Source organism: Ruditapes philippinarum, unplaced genomic scaffold, assembly GCF_026571515.1.
Source record: "Ruditapes philippinarum isolate M1 unplaced genomic scaffold, ASM2657151v2 ctg15829_1_1_1_1, whole genome shotgun sequence".
NCBI lineage: Eukaryota > Metazoa > Mollusca > Bivalvia > Venerida > Veneridae > Ruditapes > Ruditapes philippinarum.
Genome location: NW_026864535.1, coordinates 1 through 14307, shown reverse-complemented (window position 1 = coordinate 14307; position 14307 = coordinate 1). Strand labels below are relative to the sequence as shown.

General features: G+C 34.3%; 1 protein-coding gene across 1 annotated transcript; it reads left to right on the top strand.

The window, feature by feature from the left end:
- The first annotated feature begins 4722 nt into the window (after positions 1–4722).
- LOC132725991 (probable dual specificity protein phosphatase DDB_G0281963) lies at positions 4723–11089 on the top strand. The gene is made up of 9 exons (XM_060711220.1): positions 4723–4921; positions 5915–6055; positions 6511–6644; positions 7075–7188; positions 7667–7788; positions 8583–8667; positions 9020–9224; positions 10282–10330; positions 10813–11089. Exons 2-9 carry the CDS (start codon positions 5927–5929, stop codon positions 11001–11003), a joined length of 1029 nt encoding a protein of 342 aa, XP_060567203.1. The 5' UTR covers positions 4723–4921; positions 5915–5926; the 3' UTR covers positions 11004–11089.
- Positions 11090–14307: the final 3218 nt, after the last annotated feature.

The window sequence follows — 14307 nt, the reverse complement described above, 5'->3', positions numbered from 1 at the left end:
GATACCTTATTGAGGTGTACGACTGAATACCAATTCCAACAACAGCTAGATACTTTAAGTGGTCCTTGGTGTGAGTCCTTTGAACAATATTTCCAGAGTCACATTAAAGATGATATAATGGAATATTCAGGCCGTTGGCTCCTGGAGCAGGCAGGGATTTACAATGAAAAGTCCGGTATTACTACTAATATCTCTGAGGGTTTCAATACAATAATAAAATATATGAATAATCACAGGCGAATGTCCGTCGCAAACATGATTTTAAGTTTATTCTATCTACAAAATTCGATTCATGTAGAAATGTTACGTGGAAGGGCCGGGCTAGGAGATCAAGAACTTAAATCCGATTTTTCTTACTCAAAAATTCATTTAAAAGATTTAAAATTTCCTCATAAAATAGTGAAAGAAGATGAAATATATAATGTTGTGCAAACTGCAATTTCTGAATTGGACATAAAAAGCGAAACAGAACACTGTGACAATAAAAAAGAAAACGTAATACAAATAAACACACAAGATGACTTAGCAAGTAAAGTTATTTCTGCAGATGGAGTGAGATTAGTCCCAGAAATGAATGCGTTCATGGTTTGCGGATTAAGGGACAAAAAATATACAGTTACACTTTTCCCCAAAGAAGAGTGTCAGTGCCCGGCAACAGGTACGTGTTACCACATAATCGCCGCAAAGCGTAGCATTGGAATAACAAACATTGAGAAAAAAGAAGAAAGAAGATTGATAAGTCTAATGAGATACAAAAACCGCCCTAAGACTCAACGAAGACTCGGACAGAAAAAACAAAAACAATCAGACTTTGAAAGCATAGTACCTGCTCCAGACTCGAAATTAGCTAAGGCTGAAAACAATGACGGTGTTATGAAATACAGTCCGCCAAATACCCCTGAACCAACACCTAAAAAAATAAAATTAGAAACTTCGTTGAGTGAATCACCAAATAAAGATGACCAGCATGTTGTCACACCGCCAAAAATACTAAAATTACCAAATATATCTTCACCTTCTGTAACTGACATTTTACATGAAACGCCTACCTCAATATTTCGCGATGATTCCGATATCAGTGTACCGTGGTTACCTGAACTGGATTTAAGTATGCAAGACAAAGAAATAATTGAATCTAATCAATGGCTCACTGATAAACATATAAACGCAGTTAATACGATACTTTCGAAACAATACAAAAACATTCAAGGATTTCAAGACACAAAAATGACTCCGTATTATATAGATAACGACAAAACATGGAATACAGACAGAAAATTTCAGTCAGCAACTCCGCCATGTACTCAGATTCACTTTGACGGCAACTGTCATTGGACATGCAGTTTCTCGCATGAGTCGGGTTGTGTGTATTATCTAGATATGTAATAATCCCAATAGATTTAATTTTAACGTTACATACAAAATTGAAGAGATGCGAGAACATTTAACTTTATGTTTAGAAAATGGTAAAATGTACCCATTTCCAAAAGAGGAGCAAAAAACCCGTTCGTCAGCTTTTATGGGCATCCCTAGGGTCGTGAAGCTAGAAAAACGCAGATGTGTTTGCGGAATGCCAGATTTTATAGACGACATAATAGGATGCGAAAATCGCAAATGCAATAGATGGTACCATTTAAGATGTGTTGGTATCAGTAGAAAAAGATCAATTACTGGTTGGAAATGGGAATGTATAAAATGTAAAAACATCAATTCATAAATGTATGTTAATTCATGTTGCTATATTATTGAAATAAGTTGTTTTAATTTGTTGTTATTTATTTTATATTTATATTTTCTTTTTCATATCAATTTTCTACATATATACTTTATTCAAATGTACTGTTTAATTTAAACTTTAAAGCAGCACACCTCCAGATTAATGCTAATTTTCATAAAAAGTTGAAATGTATTATGACCAAAGATATTAATTTACACTAACATTCCACGTTAATTACCAATAAGAGGTCAAATATGCAAAAACAGTTCTATTTGCGTTGGTTATGCTTCGAAAATATCTCTGTGCTAATAAATAAGACAAAATTAGGCATTAATAATATATACTAGTATTGTGTAAATTATTACTTTAATCTCGAAACTTTTTGCTTTTTTAAAATCTTTATCTCAAGTTTGATTTTTCTTGAAATATTTTCGTTTATCTGGAGTCATGCAGCTTTAAAATGAAATAATATACTGAAACATGTGTTTATTTATATGTCCTATTTTGTACTTGTATGTAATATGTTTAAAGAACTTCGTACATAATATATCAAAAGATACTATTGGAATCACCCTAGTAATTTGTAATTTATTTCTCTGGTTCCGTTGATGGAGACTCCTAATCTTTCCGTTCTTATGTACAGATCACCATCATGTGCTCTATATTTTCGTTTTCGTTTTTCAATGGGGCATTTATGTGTTGGTGAATGTATCATATTTAGCACTATGTATTATTTGTGGATAGCGCCCCTTTCCAAGAAAGAGCAAAATCCTTAAATGATATCAACATATTATCTAGGAGCATCCAACCTCGTTAACCATATTATTATTATATAGAAATTAATATGTTTTGTCGTATTGTAATATTTACATTATTCTGCTTCTCCCAAGCGAGATGTCATGTGAAACCACTCTTCGTTTAATATTGTTCCCTGAAGCTCTTTGATTTGGTAATTTTATATGGCACAGTTAATCAGCTTAAATTGTATGAGCTACTTTTACATTTATCAAAGAATTATTTCCCGTGAATACACATGACATCTCGACTTCTTGTCACGTATCGCCATTTTTCTATTTTTTGTATGTATATATATTGATGCTTTGTCAATGGCTCTCTTTAGGGCTTTAGTGCAAATAAAAGTTCTTCTTCTTCTTCTATGTCTGTATATGTGTTTGTTCAAAATTAACTACTTCTACCTAACGGATATATGTTTTAAATGCATGTATATAATAATAGAATGAATTGATTGCCAACTTGTATTGACCTTCTTTATATATCCATTATTATATTTATTTTTTAAACTATCCCGTGTTTCACTTAACACATTGTCTGATACGATCCCAGCTTTTCTGATTGCGATACAGCCGGGATCTCTATATAATCTAATACGATCCCGGCTTTTCTAAATGTGATATGGAAGTGGTCAATTCACGGGATCTCTCTATATCTTATACGATCCCGGCTTTTTTGATATCTTATCCGATCCCGGCTTTTCTGAATGTTATTATGCAGACGGTCAATTCCCAGGATCTCTATATATCTAATACGATCCCGGCTTTTTCTGAATGTGATTTAAAGCAGACGGTCAATTCCTGGTATCTCTATATATCTAATACGATCCCGGCTTTTTCTGAATGTTATTATGCAGACGGTCAAAACCCGGTATCTCTATATATCTAATACGATCCCGGCTTTTTCTGAATGTGATTTATAGCAGACGGTCAATTCCCGGTATCTCTATATATCTAATACGATCCCGGCTTTTTCTGAATGTGATTTATAGCAGACGGTCAATTCCCGGTATCTCTCTCCTTGTTTAATACGATCCCGGCTTATCTGAATGTGACATGGCAGTGGTCAATTCCCGGGATCTCTATATACATGTATCTAATATGATCCCGGCTTTTCTGAATGTGATAAGGGAGTTCAAAGATATTCGGTCTAAACTATTGTACAAGTATCGTAAAGATCTAATAGGGAAATTGACAATCTGCATTACTGATGCGTTTGTTGTGATTTATCAATAATGGTATAATATACTTATATTTTGACAGGAGTAAAATAATTTGAACATTACAAGTCGGATTATGTTTGGCAAGTGGAAATCACTATGGAGATCTATATCTAAGTAGGAAAACCAGAAATTTACACAAAAGGTCATTTGTTCCGTGACAAATCAAACAAAGTGTATTTTAATAAAAATAAGAGCGAGGAAAAAAACACTAAATATCTCACTTTACGTAGCATTCACACTTCGTTTCACCAGACAGATGTCTCTACTCTAATATTGTAAAAGGGCACGTGTCATCTTAGTCAAATATCTCGAAATCATTGCAACAATAAAACCAACTCCGTCAGAAAAATAATACAATTCTTCTCTACAATTCCTTGTAAAAATCTGACATAACATTACACATCTCTGTAAAAATGCAGATCTAATCGATAATTTACCAATGACACCTGCATTACTGTTATATGAAAATACATGTATATTTAATACATTTAAAAATACATGTATAAAATGCATGTTTATTTCAATAAATGATTTTTTTACCAATTGGCATTTACTTTTTCTTATTACTTATTATTATTATGTGTTTATATTAAACTTCTATCATAAAAAACAAAGTGGTGTCCCCAGACATTTGTTGTACAGTACTGTACGTATGTATGCGCGAAAATCATTAAATTACAAAAATATATCATAGCCATCAAGACTAAAAAAGTAAATAAACAACATTAAACCTGTCTGCATTTCATATCACAAGCATATCCTTGACAAAAGGCATGAGATAATCGATAATTTATCGATCACACCGATAGCAGGTGGTCAATTCCCGGGATTACTATATGTTTAATACGATCCCGGATCCCGGCTTTTCTATAGGCGATCCCGGGATTTTCCCCCCACCTTTAGTTGTGTTCAACTTTCGTTTTATTTAGTGGTCAATGACCAAAAGAAGGACGTGTCGTAGACGGGTTTTATACAATGCAAAACGATCACGACGAAACTTACTAATTTTGTTAGATCTGTTAATTAACATTTTTATTTATTACTTATAAAATAAACTATAAAGACTTATATCTTTTCTGACTATATTGATGCGAGTCTGAGAATTTGCTTTGGCTATAAAAATAATTTGTTTTCGCGAAAAAGTGACAAGGTAGCCGGATAAAGGATATTGTTTGGATATAAAAATAAAGGTGAGATTTGTTCGAATGGTAGCTTAATTCATTGCAAATGATATGATAATAAGATTTATCACTTTAACACATGAGCTTGATTTGTGCTATATTTATCTGTTGTCGCAATAAGGCTTTCTACATACATTTTATGTACATGTACCAGCATTAAGTTTAATTATTTAATGAATACCTGCTGAATGATAATATTTCTTGACTCTTTTGGAAGATCTTGGTCCTTTTTTAAGCCCTCTTGGTGTCAAATTTGTATGCCACTCCCTAATTTTGGTCTTAATGCTATTTTTGAAGGGTTAATAACCAGCCTGTATTCCGGCCTATTGCTGGGACATTATTCACGAATTCGAAAACCTAGCTAAACGCCGTTTTCCGGTACTTTCTGAACATAGCTCTGGGGAATTCACATAATGGATTGTAATAGCAAACTCGATGTTTTCCGCCTTTTTTTTAAATTAAATTGAAATAAAACAGTTTTTTCTTTATAAGAAAATAATTAAATATCATTGTATGAATAATTCCATACAAAAAATAAAGTAAAAACACAAGTTTACGCAGAAAATAACCTTATTTATTATGGAAGATTCCACTACGTCTGTTTTAATTTTAGTGATTTTCATTATTAACAATTTATTTTTTGAAAAATTTGCAATAGATAATTTAAAGGAATATTGATAATTTTCAAATACATCAATTTTTCACCTTAAATGGTAAAATAATGATAGAAAAATAGAAATATCATGTAACTATGTTATGTACTTCATTTGGTGTAAGTCCCCAGAGCTAAATCCATAACGTACTGGAAAACGGTGTTTAGCTAGGTTTTCAAAAAGGTCAATATAACAGAACAAGCAAATGAACATTAGTGTTGCTTATCTTAGCCAGCAATCTCAAAAAGGTACATCAAGGGGTTGCCAGAAGTGGGATGTCACTCGTCCTGTAATGTTATGTCTCAGCTTATTTGTAATGTTAATGTACAATTTGTAGAATATATTCCAGATTCACACAGTAATGGATAGAGTTGGAGACATGTGTATTTATATAGGTGACAGAGAAGACGCTGAGTCACTACAAAATAGCAATGAAGCTGGAATTACACATATCGTTACCGTAGATAAATATCCATTGAAATGGATAGAGGTATAGTAATTGTTCCTAAAGAATCTTGTTTTATTTTTCATCATTATTGAATTGGAAAAAATTGAAATATTTTTTTTGTTATGTACACCATACTATGAAATATTACACTTTGTAAACATACAGAATTATTTGGTCAATATCCAAGATTGATATAACTATGTTGTGTATTCTTTTCAAATTAAATCTTCTTTTGTTAATTCTTATATTATCCAGGCTTTTGTTTTACTAGTATTTAAAAGCACTATTAATTATTACTAAATAGTCCATTTTGCTGTCCTACTGATAGCTCTTGTTTTAAATTCCCCAATAACTATTTGTATATTCATAAATGAACATTCAACTTAACTTTTATAATAATCATGTATTACATGTGAAAGAGAATGGGGCCGAATTTTAGCCTAGAATCATAAGATGGTGCATAATTTTATAATGTATCATTCATTTTGTACTTGAAGGAGAATGGAATATTTAGGTACCTGTACCACCAATGTCTTGATATGGAGACTACAGACTTATTGTCACAGTTTAAACACATGTTTAACTTTATTGATGAGGCAGACAAACAGAATGGAAAAGTTTTAATTCATTGGTAAGTTCATAGCTAGCTTGATAGGTTTTAGCTACTTCTGAATTCTTGGTAAGTTCATAGCTGATTATATGAGATAAACAATTATGTAGCTTAGTTAAGTTCATAGGTGATTACTAGTATATGAGCTATTTTACAATATCATATTTATGACAGAGTAAGTTCATAGCTGGTTAAAATCATTATTTGCTAGCCTACATGTAGTTAGTTCAGGGTTGAGTAAATTAAATTCTAAGTTAAGGTATTAGGCTCTTTCTTAAAAATTTAAGTAAGCAGTAGGAAAATTAAAACTTATAGTGAAAATTTCCTTAAATTGTGCATGGTTTAAGAGAATTATAATCAAAACAAATTGATGAAAAAAATATGGGGATCACAACTGTACTTTTTAAGTTATTTGACAATATTTTTGATGTTGCATTTCTTCTGTTTTCAGTCTTGCAGGTATGTCACGTAGTTCTACCATAGCTGTGGGATATTTAATGTATAAGAGCAAAATACCTCTGGAGGTGGCTATGCATATAGTGAAACAGTATAGGAAAAAGATAAAGTATGTCCTGTATGCAGTATAACTTTACAAATCTAATGCTCTATGTTACATTAGTAAATGATATAGATGCAGTTTAAAGATAGATATTTGTGAAAGATATAGGGTCAAGAAATATTATGATATTTTATACAGTTGGAAATAAGATTAGTATATTTATACATCACAATTAAGAAAAGAAATATATATACATGTACAATGTATATAAGAACATAAGACTTAGTATATTTTTTGTGGGAAATAAGAATTAGTATATATTTAAATAGTGGGAAATAAGAATTAGTATATATTTAAACAGTGGGAAATAAGAATTAGTATATATTTTAACAGTGGGAAATAAGAATTAGTATATATTTAAACAGTGGGGAATAAGAATTAATATATATTTAAACGGTGGGAAATAAGAATTAGTATATATTTAAACAGTGGGAAATAAGAATTAGTAAATATTTAAATAGCGGAAAAATATTTCGTTTTACAGACCAAACGAAGGATTCATGAGGCAGTTAGAGCTGTTTGAACAGATTGGGTTTTCACTAGATTCTAATAATGCGGCTTATAAACAGTACAAACTTGAAGTGATGGCTCAAAATATACAGACAGGTATTAAATATGTGATCATCATTAAATTTAGATTTTGCATTTAGTACATTAAAGTGCATGAAGCTATATCTTTTGAAATATGTCTTGAAAATTTAAAAAAAAACAGTAAAATTATGTTGTTTTTCATAGCATCATAGTAGTTTCACAGATAAGCAGTTGTACAATCACATACTGAAAATTGCCATGTATGGTATCCTACTTGCAGCTCCTGTTTTATTTTATTTTTGCATTTTGTGTACGTAATAGTGCTATGTAAGGGGTATCTTGGAGCTTGTATTTGACTTGAGAGGGTTTTACTAGGATAGGAGTTTACAAGGCATGATAGCACTGAATGTGATCAGATTTTTTTTTAAATCTATAAGAGTCAGTACAAATAATAGATCAAGAACCCCCATTTTATAATATATGCTATTTATTTAACCTTAATATAGTTAGCATAATGCTTAACAACCATAATGTAGTTAGCATAATGCTAAACATCCATAATGTAGTTAGCATAATGCCAACAACCATAATGTAGTTGGCATAATGCCAACAACCATAATGTAGTTGATATAATGCCAACAACCATAATGTAGTTGACATAATGCTAACAACCATAATATAGTTGACATAATGCTAACAATGTCATTACAGATCACACTCAAGTGTCTTTGAATTTTGTTTAAAAATAAATCTTAGGTTGCATCCATGAAATGACCTACCGTAATATCACTTAATCCATAGGCTTTATAGCTTTGAATTAATTCAGCCAAACCTGCCATATAATCATATGAAATGACTAACTATTACAGGTGGTATAGAAGTTAAAGAAAGTGACCTTGCTGAAGATGTCGGCACAAATAAAACAGAGAATTACTACAGATGTAAGAAATGCAGGTAAGAACTGAGCTACATGTACTCGTTTAAACCCTTTTTAAACCTGCTAAACCTGCTATAAGATTCTAAAGGTGTCTCCAAGGCGTGCTTCTTTCAAAACAGCCCTAATTGTAGCACCACCCTCCCAAGAAAGTACCAACCTGCGGAGTAAGTCATAACAGGCCACCCTTTTATCCCTGCTACTTGGGGCAAATTGTCCATGACCTGCCATGTGCATTCACCATAACGAGCATGCCCTAGGAGAGAGGCTCCCAAAGTTTGTTGAATTTATTACAAGCTATTAACTGCTTAACATGTTAAACATTGAAATAATATAATAGAATGAAATAGTTAATGATTGTGTGATTTTCAGGAGAGCGTTATTCAAAAGTTCCAGTCTCCTACCTCACACAGAAGGTCAAGGTGAGGCAGCATTTGACTGGCGTAGTAAAATTCCTGCAAATAAGCGACCAGCCTGTGATACAGATGAAAAACAAGAGGACACAGTCTGCAGTAGATCTTTGTTTATAGAACCAGTCCAGTGGATGGCAGGATTTGTGAATCAGCTAGAAGGCAAGGTAATGTCATAGAGTTCATATATAGGTTAACCTTTTATCTGCTGAATATGTCTAATGTATTTGCCCTGATTTGGATATGGAATATTCCATTAATATTAAGTTTAAGGGAGTTTGTTGTCAAAACAATAGTCGTCTGGTTAGCTCAATACGTAGAGCGTTGGACTGCGAATTGACAACCTGGGTTCAATTCCCGGATGGTGCTCGTCACTTTCCTTGTGACTGATCATAAAATCCTTTCTATGGTTATTCCCACTGTACCTATGCTCTGGCTTGCACAGAAGGTATCAATTCTTTGCATGCCCAATGTTGCACCTGAACTGTGCTCTAGTATATTCAATGTGGCTTACTGCCATTATCTTGAGTGAAAACTAAAAACACCACCATACTGTTAAAACAAAAGCATTGTGTTGGCATCACACTTGATTTCTGCTTTACATGCAACATAAATTAGCAATTAGGTATTCACTAGAAACTCCGGACATATCTTCAAGATAATTATGACCAAGACCCATCACTGCATTGCGTGTTACAGAATTATTCCCCTTTGTGTATACAAGTTTCTGTATGTAAGATAAGTGTCGACTTGAAAATAATGTCAGCAGGAATTGGTAGAAACCATTTTCATTAAAAAGGTTGGAAAAAGGATTAATCTGAGAATGAATAATAGTACTATGATGTAAAATATACACAGAAATATGCTTTCATAAGGTCAATGTTGATGATTATGCTGAACAGTAATGATTAAACTTCAGCTTTAAATATGAATATTTATTATTTAAAATTTTCTGTTCATGTTTGGTCAAGATAATTTCTTTCAATTGCCACTTATCATATGTTGATTAGTTCATGATCAGATTTTGTATTGAAGAAGAAAAAATAATTAATGATTTTTTCCCCTATCATCTGTATTTTTCTATTGAGATATTTGACATGTGTATGCCAAACAGGAAAACGATGTTGAAGGAAACAATGTCAAACAGGGACATTGTATCACTAGATATACTATTCTTTACCTAGAAATGTGATCCATGGCTTTATTTTCTATTACACTATGTAGGTGATGTGTCCAAAGTGTGATTCCAAACTTGGCTCTTTTATCTGGTATGGTAAGTAACATTAATATAACTTATATTTACAGAAAAAATATACTATAAATCATCTTTGGGTGAAATACTTTCCGAGTATTTTAAAATACTTACCAAATATGCAGAATTTGAATCATCATCATAACCCAGTTCTATATATATGTACTACATTTAATACTGGTATATGGTAAATAGTCTGGGTTATTGAGGATGAATTTGAATAAGAGAACGCACAGAGTATGTTTTGGAAACTGTTTTTGGCTGTATTACTAGTCAAATCAATTTGGTCTTTTGTAAAAGAAACTGCCAGTTGTTGTTTTTTTTAATGACACAGTGTTTACCTGTTTAGATTTAAAATATAACATATCTTGTCTTTGTGAACTCTTTTGGTGGTCGTCTCTATATTATCTTTATTTGTTTGATTGTTATTTAAAAATCTAACATATTTTTTTGTCCCATATATATTCTAGTATACCAATACATGTTTACATATTTCTTCACAGGTGAAAGATGTCCATGTGGAACTTGGGTTGCTCCAGCATTTCATATTCAAAGTTCAAAGGTCGATTTTATAAAGCCACGCCCACCAGTTGTAATGAACCAATCACAGAGCAACATAAGCTCAATGCCTTCAAATTACACACCTCCAGGATCTAAAGACAATGGCCAGGCAGAGATTACAAGTCCAACTTGATACATTTATTAGAATGTAAAAAACTAAACTATTTTTAGGAATAAAATGTGATGTTGCTTCCAACAATAAATTATACTGGAATGTCATGTACAGTTAAAGGTGTAATGTGGAATCATTTACACATTCACATTAAAACTTTTTTAGTACTGGTAAGATTTGTTGTGGTTTTTTTTTATTTCTTCAAATTATAATAAGATATCTTCTGTATAAAGATTTTTACCCGACCTGTCAAAATTTGGATTTTTTAAAAAAAAAAATTGGCAGTGTCATTTATTGGTGGAATTTAATGCCAATAACCTTAATACCAAAGGTAATAATGAGGTCACTAATCATAAACATTTATCAATAGTTTGTCAACCAAACACATGAGGGATCTTCTCAAATGCAGTTAACCTTGAAAAATCAAGTACTAGTACTGTGACTTTAAATCCTCAATCTTTGTTAATGCTGTAGTTCCTTTACTACCGTCCTACAAATTGATACGGCATATGTGGCAGGTGTGATGTTCCTTATATTGAGATACGTTTTATTCCCGATTTACTTGGTTATAAATACAATGAACATATTAAATCAAACTCGGCAAAAGCACGTATTTCCAATCTTATCCTTGGGGGTACAAAAATATTTTAACCGTTCACAATAGTGATCAAGGCATTATGATCACTAGAAATATAAATAAATTTACCAAGTTGTAAATGTTAAAGTTTATAAGCCTAGGATAAGATAGGAAATACACACATGTGCCTAGTTCCGGAGTATCTCTATTGCAACCAAATTGCGGTCAATACTGTACCCTGAACAATGAAGTCAGCGTCCTTAACCACTCGGCCACAGATGCAAACAAATAAAACACTTCTAGTAGTTCACAATTATAGCAGGATGACTTTTTAAAGCTTGTGGACCAAGAAATCATCAAGTAGCTACATGTAAATGCAATGTATTTTTGTTCCTTTTGATGTGCCTATTCAAACTGCTCAAACCACCTTGAAAAATGTTTCAGGTAATGTGTTTTTTCCAGCTTAACTTTGGGAAAGTCGAAGTCCCTACAAGTGAAAAATGTTGAGAAGACTTAAATTATGTAAAGTGGTGACTCCTCTGCCTCCTGGACTGCAGGAAATGAGATGATGCCAGTAGTGTCAACCTCAGGGACAGTTTTACTTGTATTCAATTCAATTCAATATCTTTAGTGCATTTAACATTTTACAATGCTTATAGCACATATACTCATGATAATAAAAAATACTAAAACAAGACACAACAAAATACTAAGACAAGGAGCAACCTTGTTCAAAGTCAGCGACCTTATACAAAGTCCGCGACCATGTTCAAAGTCAGCGACCAGCTACCTTATACAAAGTCTGCGACCATGTTCAAAGTCAGCGACCTTATACAATGTCCGTGACCATGTTCAAAGTCAGCGACCTTATAGAAAGTCCGTGACCATGTTCAAAGTCAGCCACCTTATAGAATGTCCGTGACCATGTTCAAAGTCAGCGACCTTATACAAAGTCCGTGACCATGTTCAAAGTCAGCGACCTTATAGAATGTCCGTGACCATGTTCAAAGTCAGCGACCTTACACAAAGTCCGCAACCATGTTCAAAGTCAGCGACCTTACACAAAGTCCGTGACCATGTTCAAAGTCAGCGACCTTACACAAAGTCCGCAACCATGTTCAAAGTAAGCGACCTTACACAAAGTCCGCGACCATGTTCAAAGTCAGCGACCTTACACAAAGTCCGCAACCATGTTCAAAGTCAGCGACCATGTTCAAAGTCAGCGACCTTACACAAAGTCCGCGACCATGTTCAAAGTCCACAACCATGTTCAAAGTCAGCGACCTTACACAAAGTCCGCGACCATGTTCAAAGTCAGCGACCTTACACAAAGTCCGCGACCATGTTCAAAGTCAGCGACCTTACACAAAGTCCGCGACCATGTTCAAAGTCCGCGACCATGTTCAAAGTCAGCGACCTTACACAAAGTCCGCGACCATGTTCAAAGTCAGCAACCTTACACAAAGTCCACGACCATGTTCAAAGTCAGCGACCTTATAGAATGTCCGCGACCATGTTCAAAGTCAGCGACCTTACACAAAGTCCGTGACCATGTTCAAAGTCAGCGACCATGTTCAAAGTCAGCAACCTTACACAAAAGTCCGCGACCATGTTCAAAGTCAGCGACCATGTTCAAAGTCAGCGACCATGTTCAAAGTCAGCGACCTTATACAAAGTCCGCAATCATGTTCAAAGTCAGCGACCTTATACAAAGTCCGCAATCATGTTCAAAGTCAGCGACCTTATACAAAGTCCGCGACCATGTTCAAAGTCAGCGACCTGATACAAAGTCCACGACCATGTTCAGAGTCAGGGACCTTATACAAAGTCCGCGACCATGTTCAGAGTCAGCGACCTCATACAAAGTCCGCGACCATGTTCAAAGTCAGGGACCTTATACAAAGTCCGTGACCATGTTCAAAGTCAGGGACCTTATACAAAGTCCCGCGACCATGTCAAAGTCAGCGACCTGATACAAAGTCCGCGACCATGTTCAAAGTCAGCGACCTGATACAAAGTCCGCAACCATGTTCAAAGTCGGCGACCTTATACAAAGTCCGCGACCATGTTCAAAGTCGGCGACCTGATACAAAGTCCGCGACCATGTTCAAAGTCAGCGACCTGATACAAAGTCCGCGACCATGTTCAAAGTCAGCGACCTTATACAAAGTCCGCGACCATGTTCAAAGTCAGCGACCTGATACAAAGTCCGCAACCATGTTCAAAGTCAGCGACCTTATACAAAGTCCGTGACCATGTTCAAAGTCAGCGACCTGATACAAAGTCCGCGACCATGTTCAAAGTCAGCGACCTGATACAAAGTCAGCGACCATGTTCAAAGTCAGCGCCCTTATACAAAGTCCGCGACCATGTTCAAAGTCAGCGACCTTATACAAAGTCCGCGACCATGTTCAAAGTCTGCGACCATGTTCAAAGTCAGCGACCTGATACAAAGTCAGCGACCATGTTCAAAGTCAGCGACCTTATACAAAGTCCGCGACCATGTTCAAAGTCAGCGACCTGATACAAAGTCAGCGACCTTATACAAAGTCAGCGACCATGTTCAAAGTCAGCAACCTTATACAAAGTCAGCGACCATGTTCAAAGTCAGCGACCTGATACAAAGTCAGCGACCATGTTCAAAGTCAGCGACCTTATACAAAGTCCGCGACCATGTTCAAAATCAGCGACCTGATACAAAGTCAGCGACCATGTTCAAAAGTCAGCGACCTTATACAAAGTCCGCGA

Excerpts from the sequence above, each read along its gene's own strand:
- LOC132725991 (XM_060711220.1), top strand. The coding sequence starts at position 5,927 with ATGGATAGAGTTGGAGACATGTGTATTTATATAGGTGACAGAGAAGAC. Across the intron at positions 9,225-10,281 it reads TGAATCAGCTAGAAGGCAAG|GTGATGTGTCCAAAGTGTGA; the intron begins GTAATGTCATAG and ends TACACTATGTAG. Across the intron at positions 10,331-10,812 it reads TGGCTCTTTTATCTGGTATG|GTGAAAGATGTCCATGTGGA; the intron begins GTAAGTAACATT and ends ATTTCTTCACAG.